Below are 19,047 nucleotides of genomic sequence, written 5' to 3'. Positions count from 1 at the left end.
AAAGCAGAAGATCTTGGAAATAGCCAACAAGCTAGCAGTATCTAGAACAAGAGTAACAATGTTCAGATGTGTGAATCAGAACTTGAAAATGTAATGAGAGATGGAGGGTGGGTAAATTAAAACCTCTTGGTCCTTAGTCTTTATGCAGTGTGTCAATGACCCTTTTTATGACTCTTTTCTTTGAGGGGTAGATTTGACTTTTGTTTTATCTCTTTGTTGTGCTTTCAGATGTGGCTGTTCATCTTTTTGTCATTTACATTTCCTCTGGATTTATCTATTGCTCTATTACAGGGTACCTTTCCACATCTTTTGGCCTGATTCATTTATCATTTAATTTTTCCTTCTCTGCACCCTTTTGCAGGCCTTCCCTTTTGTGTTATTCCCAGTGTCCCCACCCCTTTCATTTGGTCAAAACTTATTATGCTTCCAAGTTATTCCCAATTTTGATCAACCCAGAAAGATAACTCTGTTCCTCCCATCACAGATGTTACTGGACTGGCTGATATTAAATGAAATTAGATGCTATGAAATAACTGCATTTACATAGTACTTTTCATGACCTCAGACTATCCCAAAGTGCTTGTAACAAAAAGTGCTAGCAATACCTGTAATACTGGAAAATTTCCTTGCTATTCTTTGAAAAGTAGAATAACACCTTTTATGACCATTCAACATGGTAGATGGGGCTTTGGTTTAATATCTCCTTTGAGACACAACATTTCTAAGACTGTAGCACTCCTTCAGTACACGGATCAGCCAGGAATTTGTCTTTGGCATGATGCTTGTACAGACAACCTACTAACACTTGAGGTGAGAGCTCTACTGTCTGCATCAAAACTGACACTAACTAACTGACTGTGAGAGATCCAATTAAACACCTAGATGGTTATTGGACATAGATATATTCAGTAATTGGTGAGTTGATGCATTAGCTTGTGAATGTTGAGAATAGATCTCAGAACTAAAGAGCACATAGCATCAGAATTATTTCATGGCAAACAGCAAACATAGAAACTGTTAGCTGAAAGAAAATGGCATTTTGCGAACTGTCATATTATCAACAATTTATGTTGCTATTTTGCAGGGATTGGTTGAAAAAAATCTAGTATTTCTGATCTCAGGCATACTAATGCAAAGAGGATTTTATACACTTGCAAACAATCACATCTGTCAAACTATCTTCTGGGAAAAATTAGCTTGCTTTTGCAAGAAGTAGATCGATGGGAGTTGGACAAATGTAATGTTAAAATCCTGTGGCATATGCTCACACAATTTTTGTTACCAGCTGTGGGGCCATAATTTGCTGATGCAGTGAAATCTGTTCAAGCAAAACTGCTGCACACAGCTCAATGATTATTCTTAGGCTGTTTGCCAGGAACACCTTTGCAAAATTTGATTAATGAAAGCATGCAGTCTCTGGCTAAAGGAGTCGATGAGGTGCTCACAGACAGACTGGCACACCATTGTCCTCAATATTCCATCCTTGACATTGGGACAGTTGAGCAACATCAGGGTAACAGAGGGGATAAAAAAGAAAAAAAATTGAACATGTACCATGGATTTCATAGCCGCATGAGATACACTTCATGGCTAATCAGTTCATCTACTGCTGAAATCTTCATTCATATCTTCTTTCCTCTTGATTTAACTCTGCTTATATAATTCTGATCAGCTTCTCACATGTTACCTTCCTGAAACTGCTGCCCATCCGGCCTGAGTTCTTACTCGCATCTAGTAGGAGTGTAGGAACAAAAGTAGGCCATTCAGCCAATCATGCCTGCTCTACCATCAAGTTAGATCAAGACTCATCATCTACCTTGATGTCACTTTCCACCACTATCTCCATATTCCTTGGTGTCATCAATCTCCAGAAATCTATCAATTTAGACTTGAACATTTTCAATGATTGACCTTCCACAGCCCCCTTGGAGAGGGAATGCCAAAGATACATTCCCTCTGAGTAGAGAAATTTCTCCTCATCTCAGTCTCAAATGGCCGAACATCCACCTTGAGATTACACCCCACCTCCCCCAAGTCTTAGACTCATCAGCCAAGGGACACAGTTTATCTCCCATTTGCCCTGACATGCTCTGTAAGAATTTCATAAGCTTCAATGAGATCACTGCTCACCCTTTGAAACTCTATACATTATAGGCACAGTCTCTTCTGTTTCTCTTCACAAGACAAGACAGTAATCTGATGGATTAACATAATGGGCCTCCGTTGCACTCCCCATAAAGCAAATTTATCCCTCCTTATTTAAGTGTTCCAAGATTGTACACAATGATCCAGATGGGGTCTTACCAAGGCTCTATCCAGTTGCAGCAAGTCACCTGTAATTCATCCAAGTGTGATAAGGGCCAATGAGCAAAAAGGATAACTTCACTGAACCTTTTGGGAAGAGGCCATTGATCTGGCTTTTTAGTCTTTTTTTCATCCTATGGCACCCTTTTCTTTTGTCTGTTTGCACATGTAGGAGGAGTTTTACATACTGATTGTAATTTTACTAGTAGGGTTATATATTGATGGTTCCAAACTTCTGTCTGTAGCTCAAATCTATTAATTTCAAACAAATAGCAATTCTTGTTAAGTATAGAAACTCGGCCATGCTTCCTGTCAGCCTGGGCCTAAAAGGTGAGTAATTTGGGGAATTCCACATACTTGTATAAAATCTTTAACTTTGGTGATGATTCACAGCACAGTAGCCCAGTGAAATGTAACAAGCAATGAGATATCAGTTTTAGTAATATTGGTTGAGGGACATTAGTAATATTGGCCAGGACATTGGATCTCTCTTTGAAATAGGCCCGTGAATTATTTTACATTTCCCTGAGAGAGGTGACCGGATCTGTGTTATAATTTAATGCAAATACCCCAACACTGTGAGGATCTCTCAGCACTGCTCTGTGTGTATCAGCCTCGACTATGTAGTCTAGTTTCTGGAACAGCACTTGAACACTACTCAAGGCTGGAAAGCTTCAAACTAACCAGTGCAGAAGCTGATAAACAAAGAACTGTGTATCAAAAAACCTCCTTCTGAAAGTACATTTAGGTGGCAATGCCCTGAATGTCAACAGGTATCTGGACTAACCCTATGCGACATTCCTTTGCGATTTAGTTATAGTTGCCATTGCAGATTATTGCACCTGAGACATAACAATAGCAGCCTGATAGTCATTCAGGTATTTTCTTTTTGTTTGATTGTGATCAAATCAGGAAGTCCTGTGCTACCTTGCTTTCACTGTCTTTGCTGAGTTTCCCCCCTTTGCTAACTTCATGAGCTGGACTGTGCTTTGTGTTCAAATACAGTTGTCTTTAATGGCAAAATTGACAAAATGAACTTTGTGTTGATTGTCGTCCTCAAATGCATCCTGCTTTGCAACCCTGATCTGCTGATGTGTTGTCAATGCCTCAGCAAGCTCATCGATACACTAGAAAATTGACATTACTGGCCTTTAATTGACCTATGGGATACCTTAACTTGCTAGGTACACCCTTGTGGTTCTGTCCCAGATTCAACGTTCTCCAAAATGGATCGATGCGGGTGTTGCAATAGAGTTGCCAAATCAACACATCAAGCAGTGGCATCTCTCTCAGTCCCTGTTCCCATTGATCCATGAAATTCCTGCTCAATATTTGCACTGTTGACCTGGGTCAACTCAATCCACTTGACAGTTTGCAAGAAAAGGTTATTGATATGATCTTGAATTGGATTTAATATGCTGCATAGAAAGTTAAATCAAGGAAAATGACAAAATCTGGAATCTTGGAATTATCTCATTGTGTAAAATCAGACATCAAACAACAATGAAGATTCTTTTACAAACCTTTTAAAACCAATTAGTAGCACCATGTATTTCGATTCTTACCATGAATTCTAAACTGGTGGACAGACAGTAGTGTGGACCTTGAAGCTGCTCCTGTGATTCAGGCTTATTTCTACATTTACTTCTAGATTCTTCATGAATAAGGGATGTTTGGAGGGATATGGACCAAGTGCTGGCAGGTGGGACTAGTTTACTTTAGGATTATGGTCATCATGGACTGGTTGAAGCAAAGGGTCTATTTCCATGTTGTATGACTGTGTCATTCCTGATTTGAGGACTCTTTTGTATTCAGTTTTAATGAATCAAAAACCAAAGTTTTTCAGAGAACTTCGGGTGTATTCTGCTAGCCATGGCTTGATGGTCAGACAGTTTCAGCTTCAAATTCTATTCCAGAAACATAAGCCCAGCATCAGGCTTGCTACTTACCCTAGGATACTACTATGTTTTTACCAGTCTGCCATGTGGGACTTTGTCAAAAGTCTTATAAGGTGTGGAAAAGGAACAAGACAGGTCAGGCAGCATCAGAGGAGCAGGAGAATCAATGTTTCGGGCTTAGACTCTTCATCAGGATTGAGGATGGGGAAGGAAGCAACGAAATAGATAGAGGAAAGGGGGTGGGGCTGAGGGAAGATAGGTGGGATGGTGATAGGTGGGTGCAGGTATGGATAGTGGGGATTGGTCAGTGGGAAGGGTGGAACGGATGGGTGGGGAAGGAGATAGACAGGTAGTGTCAGGTTAAGGAGGCGGGAATGAGAAGGAGGGTTGAACATGGGATGAGGCCAGGAATGGGGAGATTTTAAGACTGGTGTATTTTATTTTTTATGCCATCAGGCTGTAGGCCCCAAAGGTGGAATATGAGGTGTTGTTCCTGCAGTTTGTGTGTGGCATCACTGTAGCACTAGAAGAACTCAAACTGGGCATTGCTGAGCAGGTGCGGCTCAATAGCACCATTGATCACACCTTCCATCACTTCGCTGATGATCAAGAACAGACTGATAAGGATTGGATTTGTCTTGCTTTTTTTGTGTGGACATATCTGGGTAAATTTATACATTTTCAGGTAGATCCAGTGTTGCAGCTGTACTGGAACAGCTTGGCCAGGAAAGTAGCAAGTTTTGGAACATAGGTTTTCTGCATTATTTCCAGAACCCTGGGGCTGTAGCGTTTGCAACATCCAGTTGTTCCAGCCATTTCTTGAGATCATTGGGATAAGTCTAATTACCTAAAGTCTGGCATCTGTGACATCGGGAATCTCTGATTAGGTTGTGTTGGATCAGCCTCTTGGCATTCCTGGCTAAAGATTAGTGTGAATGTTTCAGCCATATCTATTATCTTTTGGTTTTAACCATCAGAATGGCATCAATCTCAGAAAATAGGTTATTTCAGAATTTACATTGGTGGATACACCTGGGCCATTTAGCTGGAGGCAGAGTGTGGGTGTTAATAATGGAGAAACAGCCATGGCTCAAACTCTGAAAATCTTAGAAGGAAATGGTACCCAATGTTTTAAACTGACATTTCTGTCAAATTTCAGAGCAGTTGCTATGATTTCAGTTTTCTATTTGAAACTTAAAAAGAAATCAACATTTCCCACTCAACCTTTCATTTATCATCTCTGGTATTATATTAATACTCACCTTTATCAGCATATGAAAGCTAAAATACTGGGAATTTGTGTTATCATACCATGCAACGCCAACTGAAAACCTATGCCCATTTCAGAGATACAAGGCTGGATTGTATGTGGAGCCATGCTCTCCACACTAGCACGAATGGAAAAGTCAGAGTTGAACCTGTTGACTCAGAATCTGGCCAGCCTGCAACAATATTACACTGGGAATACACTCCAATTTATTCAGAATAGGACTTCCACCTCTAGTCTATGAGGAAGTCTTACTTAAGAGATATCCCAGCCAATGTAATTAGCTGGCACCTGTGCCAAGGACAAATTCCGTCCACTGCTGGAACTACAGGCTGTCGCAGGGAAGAAGAGTAGGAGGGCCTGGACTTTAGACAAGTCTAGAATTTTGAGTGATTCAGCCTGGTAATATGCAAGAAGAAGAAGTTTGGAACTGGGCATTAGATGCCAGTTGGGCAATGCTAAAGGAAAAAGGACAATATGGGGAAGAGTGTGTCTGATGGGCTTGAGTAAATTGCCCCCTGAAAAGGCCTCACCTCACCTTGAAGAAAACTGGTGACTTTGCACCAACCAGTTGCAGAGGTAAAATAGGGTGGAGGTAGAATGAGATCTCTTCAAGCCGCTACTGATCAGTCACCTAAGGGACTAAACTGGCCCACAGATTTTCAGGCTGCCTGACACTTTCATTGCCCAACATGACACAAGAGACAAGTCAGAGGTTGGTGGGATGATGTTGGGAAGACCAATTTCAATTATCCCAGTGGGAGTATCCATCCCAACGAGCCCCACGAACACGGGCAGGATCCCAAATTAAAACTCACTATCTGAGAACAAAGAGAACTACACACAAGAAATCTAACTGAAATGTAAAGCACGAAAGTGAAATGTTACTCCTGTACTGTAATAAAACGATAAGGAGAACATTGTAGAAGATAAACATAGAAGCAATTTTGAAGATAAAACAAATTATGCATGGGGGACAATTGCAGCAATTTACCATCCATTTTCTGTGTCGCACTATGTGCCATAGAGAAATTTAAAGACATTGAGTTGAGATTTCCCAGCCCCTGAATGACGTAGGGGTTAATGACTCAGTTGGGAAAATACGACATGATTGGAAATGCGATATTCTCTGCCTTTGAGAAACAAGAGACCAATTCTGTAATTAAGACTTGAATGGCAAGATGAGAATCCCACAAGTGAGCGGAGAGGCCAATTTGCATGCATTGACTCTTCCTTAGTACCTAACTTCACATCATTAATAAGCAATTCCCTACTCTGCCACATGCTAGATCGAACCTAGACATTGGCAATTGCTGACGAGAAGGTCAGAGCAGATACCAAGAGGCTCCAGTTTGCCTATCTGAGCTTCCATCTTGGACAGCAGTCCCCAAGTTTTCGTGGTATACTCCATGGGCAATGACCCCTCTCCATGGAGCTTGGCATCAGGCACATACTAGTCTCACCATATCATCATGATGCCTCTCAGACATACAGAGAATATAGTTATCTACTTTCGTGCTGCACTTTGTAGTGCAATGACACCCTTTATTGTAATATTGCTGCCAGGACACTTCCCATGTTGGGTCAAGCACCCACCTCCTTTATTGGATCAGTCTGAAGCTCAGATTTGCACGCTTTCTATCTTCATTCACTTTATCCCTACTTGGATGCTTATATCGTCCCTGTCTTGTCTTTTTGTGTTCCACTCACAACTTAAAAGTTTGCAGTACTTCTGTCTTACCTTGCCATTTAGCATAGACACAAAGCCAGCCAGCTTTTTCATGGGTTTCAGCAGTCACGAGTCAAGGGGATGGGCATGTTGCCATGTGGTACTGTACTACATCCATGTCACACCTATTATCATGTGCTATCAGCTTATGCCAAACCCATGTAGGGCAGCTCCTGCTGAACAGCACTTGACCTGGTGCTTGGCTGGACTTTAAACATGGCATCATTTGCCCAGCGTCCCAGTAGGTTCTGGTAGTGGCAAGAAAATCTCTCATTGTCGAATCCAAAATAATGAGAGTGGGTGCCACAGAACAGTGGTGCATACATAGTGAGACACTGTGGAGAATTGTGTAATATTACTCGTGAGAGCTCATGGAGAGAGAGACTCCACAAAACCCACTGAAATTGTCTACGAGGTGCAACAGGTACGTGGCATCCAAGAGCCAACTCATCAGCAGATTATATGTTATTTAACACAAGAAGATATTTCACAACCTCCGGAGACATTGACAAACCTGATTAATATTCTCAAACTTGACCAAAATCACTGTTTCAATGCTGGAACAAGTTAGTCAGCACTTAATAACAGTTAAAGTAGGAGTAAAATAAAGTCAGAGTAGAAGAACAAAGGTTGAAGTGGCCATTTTAGTGCAATAATGAGGGAGCGCTATTCTGAAGGGCCAAAGGGTTTAGCAATTTGACCTTAGCAGTCTCTCCTCTGGAACATTCACATTCACTACAGCAGGCATGAAAGGTGCTATATAAATGTAAGCTCTTTCTCTTGTTTTATAAGCAGAAAAGCTACTGGATTGTTGTAAAAATCCAATTGTTTCACGAGCGTACATCATGAATGGGAGAAAACTGCCATTTCTTATTTCAGGCCTTCCCAAAGTGACAGTCAAGACTCCAGGTGATGTCTCAAGCTGAAATTTGGTGATTGAGACTCTGAGGCAGTAATGGGCAGCGTGGAGCTCTTACCAAGCTGTGCTCCTACTCTCAAACATGGTCAGTCTCACAGCTCCTCCCTTCAGTGCTACCACATTTACCCTCAACCCCCACTGAAGGCCTCCAAGCAGCTCCATTCTGGCAGGTCTCTTTCCCCCTCCACTGTCACCCTCCACTCTCACAGGTTTTTTTTCCCACTAAACCCTCAACCCCCACTCTTCTGGACTCACTGCAGATCCTAACAATTTCCGAACGTCAAAAAGGAATCACCATGGGAAAATGAGAGAAGAGCTACGTCACCTCACCTTTTGCTTTCTTAGTGCCACACTTTGCTAATTAGCATCCCTGGGATAACAAAGGCTGCATCTCAAGACATTTCTTCGTTCCATGGGATTTTGGAGTTTCTGGCCAGGCCAGCATTTAACTTTGTGGTAGTGAGGTGCCTTCTTCAATTGCTGAAGTCTTTGAGATATGAACACACTCACAATACTGTTAGGGAGGGATTTCCAAGATGTTGACCCACTGGAGGAACTGTGATATAGTTCCAAGTGAAGAGATTGTTGGTGGGGAGGAGAGTTGTCATTGCACATGATGATCTTCCCATACACCACCTGTCCTAGTCATTCTAGATGACAGAAGGTTGCAGGTTTGGAAGATGCTTACTACCTCTTGTTTGGTTGTTGGATCAACAGTTTCCATCCTTGAATGTCTTAGATTTCTTAAAAAACAAAAATCAAGCAACACTTCTTGAAATTGCCCTATTAATCCCTCAGGATTGATTGGAATGTGTTCCAAGTGGCTGAAACATTTACTGGAAATTTTATCTTTTTGCAGTTTGAAGTTTAAACCATCCTGTGATTCCTTTTTGCCAATTCAAGTATGTTCAGTTTCTGGATTTAATTTTGCTTTGAAGAGGTAAATTATGTAATTCAGTGGAAAATATACAGATGCTGCAGTAATCTTATAGAGTACTTCCTAGCTAGACAGTTAATTAAAATGGTCTAATGCTGAGTTCCAAGTTGGAGCAAAAGGCAATTTAGCCCCTGAGAGCATATTGTGTCTAATCCAGAATAGGTTATTAAATTTCACTCATGTATTAATAGTGCTATGTTGTCAATGACTATTTTACAGGACTCATCACTGTAAATGGGAGGAAGTGTCTCTCAGGATAGACTGACTATGTTCACAATCTACCTGATGCTTGTCAAATGGGCATGATGATGTACCTCGTATATCTAAGTTGGCCTGACTCCTGCAATGTGATAGCACTTTTATCAAGTGTTGGTCCCATTTATTCCGGTGTATACTGGGTCGTTCGTGTTTTCATTATTTTTAATTACGTTCTCACTGTGCGATACAAGGTATGAAGATGTTCATTTGGGAAACAAGTCACATTGCCAGTTATAAATGAAAACAGCCTCAAGTCCCTCAGCCTTTCCTCGTAAGACCTTCCCTCCATACCAGGCAACATCCTAGTAAATCTCCTCTGCACCCTTTCCAAAGCCTCCACATCGTTCTTATAATGCGGTGACCAGAACTGTACACAATACTCCAAGTGCGGCCACACCAGAGTTTTGTACAGCTTCACCATAACCTCTTGGTTCCAGAACTCGATCCCTCTATTAATAAAAGTTAAAACACTGTATGCCTTCTTAACAGCCCTGTCAACCTGGGTGGCAACTTAAGGATATGTGTACGTGGACACCGAGATCTCTCTGCTCATCTACACTACTAAGAATCTTACCATTAGCCCTGTACTTTGCCTTCTGGTTACTCCTACCAAAGTGCATCACCTCACACTTGTCTGCATTAAACTCCATTTGCCACCTCTCAGCCCAGCTCTGCAGCTTATCTATGTCTCTCTGCAACCTACAGCATCCTTCGTCACTATCCACAACTCCACCGACCTTAGTGTCGTCTGCAAATTTACTAACCCATCCTTCTACGCCCTCATCCAGGTCATTTATAAAAATGACAAACAGCAGTGGACTCAACACCGACCCTTGCGGTACACCACTAGTAACTGGTCTCCAGGATGAACATTTCCCATCAACTACCACCCTCTGTCTTCTTTCAGCAAACTAATTTCCGATCCAAACTGCTATATCTCCCACAATTCCATTCCTCCGCATTTTGTACAATAGCCTATTGTGGGGAACCTTATCGAACGCCTTGCTGAAATCCATATACACCACATCAACCGGTTTACTCTCATCTACCTGTTTGGTCACCTTCTCAAAGAACTCAATAAGGTTTGTGAGGCACGACCTTCCCTTCACAAAACCGTGCTGACTATCCCTAATCAATTTATTCTTTTCTAGATGATTATAAATCCTATCCCTTATAACCTTTTCCAACACTTTACCAACAACTGAGATAAGGCTCATTGGTCTGTAATTACCAGGATTGTCTCTACTCCCCTTCTTGAGCAGGGGAACCACATTTGCTATCCTCCAGTCATCTGGCATTATTCCTGTAGATCTGGCACCATTCCTGTAGAAATTTTTTGTAGATACTGTAAATCGGAGAGGGAGTTGCAAGAGGCACTTTATATGGACAATGGCATAGCAACTGTTAATGATGAATGAATGAATGTTTTTGAGATCTGTCTTGATTCTACCACAATAAAGGCATAGCATAAACATCATAATCCTTGCTCATGCTGTGTTATTCAGCTAAACATAAAATCTCAAAGTCCAATGTCCTGTCTCTCATCCTTATCCATATATTGAAAGCAAGACTAAACAAGCTCAACTGTGACTCAGTGGTGGCTCTATTCATAGAGTCATAACGTTGTCAGTTAAATCTCAGTTCAGGTGAGACTCGCTCCCAAAAACTAGTTTGACATCTCATTACAATCCTGGGGCAGTGCGGCGCTGTTCAAGGTGTTTTCTTTCAGTTGAGATGAAACCTTGAAAACATGTTTGCTCTCTCAAGCTGGGTGTAGAAGAACGCTGTACTATTTTTAAAAAGAGTCAGTAAGTTCACCCCAGTGCCCTGGCCAATTACAATGTTTCAGCAACGTCATAAAACAGATCATTATCGCATTGCTATTTTTGGGAGTCTGCTGTGCACACATTGGCTGCCAATTTTCCTAAATTGCAACACTGGCTCCAAAATGTTTGCTGTGTCCTGAGGTTGCAAAGGTGACTACATAAATGCAAGTATTCCTTTTCTTTTAATCACCTTAGCTTCAAATCTAATGTTCCAACATTCTTTTTTTCCATACTTCTATGGCTTTCAGGACTTATTGCACCATTGTCATTAAGCGCTTCTCCTGTGATGCAAAGGGTAAATAAATTGGGTTTATACTATCATAGAATCCCTCCAGTGTGCATTCAGGCCATTTGGCCCATCAAGTTCACACCAACCCTCTGAACAGCATCCCACCAGACCCACTCTCCTACGCTATCCTGTAATCCTTATCCACCTAGCCTGCGCACTTTGGCCAATTTAGCATGGCTAATCCACCGTGCACATCTTTGGACTATGGGAGGAAACCAGAGCACCTGGAGGAAACCCATGCAGACACCGGGAGACTGCAAACTCTGCACAGTCACCTGAGGGTGGAACCAAACCCAGGTGCCTGGTTCTGTGAGGCTGGAGTGCCAACCACTGAGCCACCATTCTCTCTGGAGTTAAGTAAAGATGAACACCTTTTACCATACAAGATTCTGAAGGGCCTCGATAGGTAGTCACTGATGGTTTAACAGACCAATGATCCATATGTTGTATTAAGCAGTAAAGGATTTTATTATAAACCTACAGTTTACAAACACAGAGATAGCAGGAACTGCTGATGCTGGAGAATCTGAGATAACACGGTGTGAAGCTGGATGAACACAGCAGGCCAAGCTGCTTGCCCTGCTGCGTTCATCCAGCTTCACACCGTGTTATCTCAGTTTACAAACACAGGTCTGCCGTTTCCCATCTGGGACTTTTCCCGTGTAGAAGACAATTCCCACTGGGGATATTATCAATTAACCTGTTCACAGCTCTGGAGCAGGTGGGCCTTTAAACCCAGGCCTCCTGGTTCAGCAGTGGAGGTATGAGGAACCCAGCTCCTTTTTTCTTTAAAGAGACAGAAATACCTGTAGATGCTAGAAATCAGAAATTAATGTAAAAACTCAGCAGGTCAGGCAGCATCTGTGGAGCGAAATCAGAGTTTTGGATCCAGTGAACTGTATTCCTCCTTGCAGATGCTGTCAGACCTGCGGAGTTTTCCCAGCAGTTTCTGTTTTTGTTCTTTTATTAATATCCCAACCTGTTCTTACTCACAAAAGAACATACTTTTCCAACACCAAATCATCCATGGTATTCTTCACCCATTATCCACAACTGCTAAGTCATCCATATTTCTGTTTAATCAGGTTACATGCACTGCCCAGCAAGGTCAATACAACTACTAAAGGTGAGGAAGAGGTGGGGGGAGACAGGGGGATAATTCAAAATAAGTTGGAAGGGGTGATACAGGACTATACCTCTTGCAGTGCCCACCTTTCTATAAAAGCATTGAGAGTATCGATGGTCACCCGTGCACCCTCTTCATTGAAACTCAGGCACACGCATAGTTGTAAAAGAGGAGCAAACAATTAATACTGCAATCTCCTCTGCTGCCTATTGCCTGGACCTATCAATGGCCAATTTAGCCAGGCCCACCAGAAGGTCCTTCGACTTATCCACACTCCTCCACAGTGGATCAGGAATCCAGCTTGTATTGCTTTTAAATTTCCTTCTTTTTCCTTCTATATCTGGCAGTGTTAGCACACATAACCCAATGGCTTTTCTCCTAACACCAAATCACCTGCGGTATTTTTCATCTGTTAACTATCATCACTAATTAACACATCTTCAAATTGAAGGAACCCAGCCATTAAATACAATGTCCAATGAGCATCACATGCTCCTAATCAACTCTAGCAGTAGCAGTAGCGTTCCTGCCTCCAGGCTAAGTGGGCTAGGTTCATGTCCAACCTCCTCTAGGCATAAAACATTTATCAACAGATGGATTCAAAATATTCTGTGTGACACTTGTGGCACAGTGATAGGGTTCCCTACTTCTGAGACAGGATGAACAGAACATCTACATTCTGCTCGCAGAAAAGACTCTGAGCTAACTGCTGCCTGCCACTTTAACACACCTCCCTGCTCCCTGGCCAACATCTGTGTCTCTGGCTTGATGCAGTGTTCCAGCAAAGCTCAACGCAAGCTGAAAGAACAACGCCTCATTTTCCGGTTGGGGATCCTGCAGCCCTCCAGACTCAATATCGAGTTCAAAAATTTTAGGGCCTAAACTCTTCTGTGTCCTAGCTCCCTTCTCCACACACCAGGCCTTGTTATCACATAGCCAGCCATTACACACAACCTATTGTTAGACACTAACAATCCCCATTAACAACTATTCACCCTCCCCAAAAAAGGGACCTGGATTTCTAATACTGACAATCCTTCTGCTGGCTGGGGAATTTCAAATTTGAGGGCATAGTCTCAGGTTAAGGTGTCAATCTTTACAGATTGGAATGAGGAGAAATTTCTTCACTCAAAGAGTTATGAATCTTTATAGATTCTTCACACCAAATAATTGCCTTCTGACGCCTTTCAAACTTGGGTCATCCAACATAATGAGTCTTTATTTGTCACCTGTATTTCCCGATTTAAAAGAGCCTTTGAGAAATACTAATGTTTTCAGAAGATTCTGCAAATTCCTTTTGTAACTCCTAATTCCCAGAAGGGAGATAATAAGTAATGAAAGCTGCATTTTCACACTGTTCACTTCTCCCCACAAGGACACATTTAGTAATTGCATTTTGTATAATCTTACTGGGCTTTACATTACAAATATAATTACAGCTTTAATTTAGTAGAAATGTGTTTCCAATGTAAGAGACAGGATATTGCTATGAAAAATAGCTACCCCAATCCATCTCTGCAGGTACAGATGCACCTGCTGCAACGAGGGTCGGGAGGAGAGTTTTGACACAAGTTAACATAACAACTCTTAATACATTTCCAAAATTTTGCAAAGCACAGTGTATCAAGTAGCAGCTGTTAAACAGAACTGATGGGCAACTAAATTGCTAAACACAATTAAGAATAACAGGACAAAAACAGCAGTGCCTGAAGGGAAACCAGACAATTACGTACGTTCAATCTGTGAAAACAGGACGAAAATCATCATCCAAAATTGCAAACACAGTTAGCACTTTGAAGTCTTTCGAGTTTGCAGAGGTCATGGTTAAAAGTGGACGGAAAAAACTTATGTTCCTGAAGAGATAGGTTACCTCAATCTGAAGAGTCTGAATTGAAATTTCCAGATAAAAGTGGTTGATTAAAATCCTGTAGGATTTATTTGAAGCTGAGAATATCTAAACTCAGTTGTGTGAAGACTTATTGAACAGGTTCCCAGATTCTTCAAACCCAGAGTCCAAAAATCAGTTAAATGAATATACAAAGATGAGATAGGGATGTGAGTTAAAGGAGTGCTGTGGGCGTCAATAGGATCATATTTTGTTGCTTGTTTCAAAACGTTTAAATTTATATCACATGTAAATAGTTTGGTTTATTCTGATTTGCCATCATTTCTTTTGTATAATAAACTTTTGTTTCATTGTTAAACCCATATCCTCATTATTGAGTCCTTGTGTTTTGAGTTAAGATCATTCATTAAATCCAAAGAACAAAAAACAAAATATGATATATCAAGCCAGATTTTAGTCTGTGACCTGACTGATCCGATCTTAATTTCAACTGGGATCATAACGCAGGGTCGATGCAGTGCGGTTGTTTCCTATGTGGGAGATATTCGAACCAGAGGACATAATCTCAGCGTAAGGGGTAGGCCATTTAACACAGAGATAAGGCTGATTTTCTTCTTACGGAAGGTCATAAATCTGTGGAATTCTTTGCTACAAAAGGACATGGAAATGTGTTCACTGTTGAGATAGACAGATTTCTAATCATTAAGAGAATCAAGGGATATGGGGATAAGGCAAGAAAGTGGAATTAAAGGTTATCGGATCAGCCATGATTTCACTGAATTGCAGAGCACACTTGGTGGACCAAATGATGAACTTTCTGCTCCTGCATCTTATGGTCTTTCAGAAAGTGGGAAAGTTATTTTCGTAAATCTAGATAAAATTCTTGAGAGAATGGGTTTCAGTTTTCATTGATAATTATAATTGCTCAGATTTATTAGCATTTGGACCTCAAATTTATTGTGCTCTTCTATCATATGCTCCTATCATTACTTTAGCCATGGCGCTGGCCAGTTAAAATAAAAATCATTATCGCTAAGGTGTAAAGTGAGAAATTTTCCAGTCAGCTATTCTGTAAACTTAAGGTTCCTGAAGTTATAACTTAGACTCATAGACTTAACAAGCCTTTTTGCCCACCCCATCTATGCCAGTCAATAAACCCCAGACCACACTTATCACATTTACCTGAATAGTCTACTATGTCCAGGTATTTTAAGTGCTCATTGATAAGCTTCTTAAATGTTGCAAGAGTGTCTGCCTTCACCACTCTCTCAGGCAACAGGTTCCATACATTTACCACCCTCTGGGTGAAAAAATTCTTTTGCTTATCTCCTATAAGCCACTTACTCCTCACCTAAACTAATGCCCTCTGGTCTCCAACACATCTGCCATGGTGAAGAGATTCTCATAATCCACTCTGTCTGTACCTCTCATAATTTTGTATATTCCTATCAGATCACTCTCTTAGCCTCCTCTACTCCAAGAAAAACAAACACAGCTTCTCCTCATAACTGAGCCTTTTCATTACAGGCAACATCCTGATGAATCTCCTCTCCAGTGTGATTGTGTCATAAAATTCCATACAATCCCTAAAGTATGGAAACAGGCCCTTCGGCCCAACAAGTCCACACCGACCCTTAAAGCATCCCACCCAGAACCCTACAACCCACCTAACCTACACACCCCTGAACACTACAGGCAATTTAGCATGGCCAATCCACCTAGCCTGCACATCTTTGGACTGTGGGAGGAAACCGGAGCAGCCGGAGGAAGCCCACACAGACACAGGGAGAAATTGCAAACTCCACACAGACAGCCACCCGAGGGTGGAATCAAACCCGGGCCCCTGGTGCTGTGAGGCTGCAGTGCTAACCACTGAGCCACTGTGCTGCTGACTGTGTTGACCAGAACTGCACACAGAATTCCAGCTATAGCCTAACCAATGTTTTATTTGATAAAATCATTAAAAATTTCCTATAGTGTTACACACTGCTCCCCAACTTCTTGTTTTCTCCATCTCTAGCCTCTTGCACATATGCACACATATTAGAAACCATGCCTTCAGCCGTTCAGAATCCCATTCACTGGTATCTCCTCCCCTTAACTGTTCCAATTCCTCCTCTACCCTTTCCTCCTTCAAGGATCCCTGAAACTCGATAAGTTACTGCTTGCCCTTCCTAATCTCTCTTCCAGTTGCCTCCATTTTCTAAGGTTTTTGCAGATTGTTTTGATATCCTATGATTTAAGACACTTCATAGATTCAAATCATTGTGGCAAGCTAAAAAAACCAGAGTTGAGGAGAATTGGTTTCAGCTAGAGATTCACTAAAACATGGAATGCTTTACCATGATTGTTTAACATGGTTTGGCTCGCCAATGTCTTGAAAGCAGGATTTTTATGTGTGAGGAAGGAATTGAGACGTAAATAAGTGTTGAGTAGATAATGGTAAGATATATCAAAGGTGTCCTGTCTAATGATATCTCTGAGGAAAGATTAACATACTGGCAATCCTTTCTCCACTCTATATAATAATGAAGGAATGTGTGAAGGTTGTCATACCGAACCATGTTTCCATTTGTGGAAGAGCCCATAACTACCAATACAAGGCAGTCTGTGAGGATGCCAATTAATAATTCAAGAGAAAACTTTTACAGACTGAAAAACGCATTTCCACAGGAAGTAGTTGATGCAACTAGCGTAAAGGAAGCTGAATACGTAAGTGTGTGAAAAAGAAAGAGGGAACTATGCTGATACAGTCAAATGAAGTAAAATGGGAGGAGGCTTCTTCAGAGTTGTTGGGCCTGATGGTCTGTTTCTGTGCCCTAAATTCAACATCCTTGCATGTAATGGTTCCAGCATAGTACAGGCAGTGGCATGATTGGACGTAGGGACAGGTTCAGCTCTAAAGTCTTTTAAATCCCAGCTTCATTTCTTTTGTGTCAGAGATGGTAGAAACTGCAGATGCTGGGGAATCTGAGATAACAAGGTGTACAGATGGATGAACATAGCGGGCCAAGCAGCATCAGAGGAGCAGGAAGGCTGACGTTTCAGGCCTAGACCCTTCTTCAGAAAATCGTCTGAAGAAGGGTCTAGGCCCGAAATGTCAGCCTTCCTGCTCCTCTGATGCTGCTTGGCCTGCTGTGTTCATCCAGCTCTATACCTTGTTATTCCCCCTTCATTTCTTTTGTTACAGGTTTGCTGGAATCTTCATCATATGGAGTATACTGACTTTCCTTTTCTTGTTTACCTCTTTAGGGTGAGAGTGTTTTGACTGTCATCAAAGCGAAGGCTCAGTGGCCTGCTTGGCAACCTCTGAACGTGTAAGTTACATGGCAGTTCTCTCTTATTCTCAAACTATATATTATCCGCAACATAACAGGAACTTCATCTTTGACATGAGAGCTTTATGTTTGACAAATGTATATTCTTGCAGATGTTTTAATTTGGAGGAAAGAAACATTGGTGCCTTTTGTGTGAATATTGTGCAGTTGGCTGGCTCACAATAAACATTCTGCTGAATCTTTAGTGGGCTATGGTGAATAGTCAAAAAGTCTACAAATTAGAGTCAGACCTTTCAGGAGTGAAATTGAGCACATTTTCTTTACACAAAAGAGTTGTTGGATAATGGGCAGAATAATATTTACTCTCCAGTAATGTGCTTGCACGTGAGGGAAAGAGTCTCATAAAATGTTTCAGGTGGTCTTTCCTTCACCTTGCTGTTCCCCTTGACCTCTTTGTAACTTTACAGTGGTATAGGCAAGATCTAAAACAGTCAACAGATACTGTATCCAACTGAGGGCCTTAAGTATGGTAGAAGATTGGGACTCACTTCCACAAATGGCAATCGATCAATTATTTATTATAAACCTGCGACTGCTAGAAATCAAAAGAACCGCAGATGCTGGAAATCAGAAACAGAAACAGAAATTTGCTGGAAAAACTCAGCAAGTCTAGCAGTTTCTGTGGTAAGAAATCAGCATGAACATTTTGGGTCCAGTGACCCTTCCTCAGAACTGAGTTTTTCTGATAGGTTTAATAGATTTTTGTAATCCAAAACTAAGAAGCGATAGAGGTGAAGCTGAGCATATGGAATAAAGTCACAGATCAGCCATAATCTAGTCAAATGACAGTACAGGCTGGATGAAGTAAATGTATCCTTTCAGCCCTTTGTCTCCATGAACATAATGGAGGAAAAGTAAGAATCCGCAATGCACAATATCTTCAGCCTGGATTACAACAAAGAAATATTGTGCATAAATGTAAGGGTGTCTTTTTTATTTCACTTAATAATAGTTATTGTAGCGAATTTCGTGGAAATTATCATAGCAGTTCTTAACCCTGATGGCACTGCCTGTGTGGGGGACCAGAAGCATTAGTTCTAAGGAAGCACCTCAAATGTTGTGACTGTTTCTGCTAGTGTAGGTAAGAGGTTAAATAGTGTATCTTTGTTAAGAACACAGCCAATTGTAACAGAGTGAATAGGGGCAAGCTAACGTCACTGGCTAAGGTTGGGGAGTCCATGTCAAGAGCTTATTAATCCAAAATTCTCACAAAAAGCATGAGAAGAGTTATTGAGAAAACTCTCTTCAAACAGAGAGTTGTTAGATTATAGGCAGAATTACACCCACCTCCACAGGCACGTTTGCAGGTG

General features: G+C 41.3%; 1 protein-coding gene across 1 annotated transcript in view; it reads left to right on the top strand.

The window, feature by feature from the left end:
• The window catches only part of spon1b (spondin 1b), a 342,911-nt gene that overhangs the window by 248,037 nt on the left and 75,827 nt on the right, over positions 1-19,047 (top strand). The window contains exon 7 of the mRNA XM_059652106.1: positions 17,652-17,716. Within this exon, the coding sequence (XP_059508089.1) occupies positions 17,652-17,716 (65 nt within the window). The remainder of the gene's footprint in view (positions 1-17,651; positions 17,717-19,047) is intronic.

This window comes from Stegostoma tigrinum, chromosome 17, assembly GCF_030684315.1.
Source record: "Stegostoma tigrinum isolate sSteTig4 chromosome 17, sSteTig4.hap1, whole genome shotgun sequence".
Lineage (NCBI taxonomy): Eukaryota > Metazoa > Chordata > Chondrichthyes > Orectolobiformes > Stegostomatidae > Stegostoma > Stegostoma tigrinum.
This window is presented reverse-complemented; position numbering and strand designations above follow the sequence as displayed.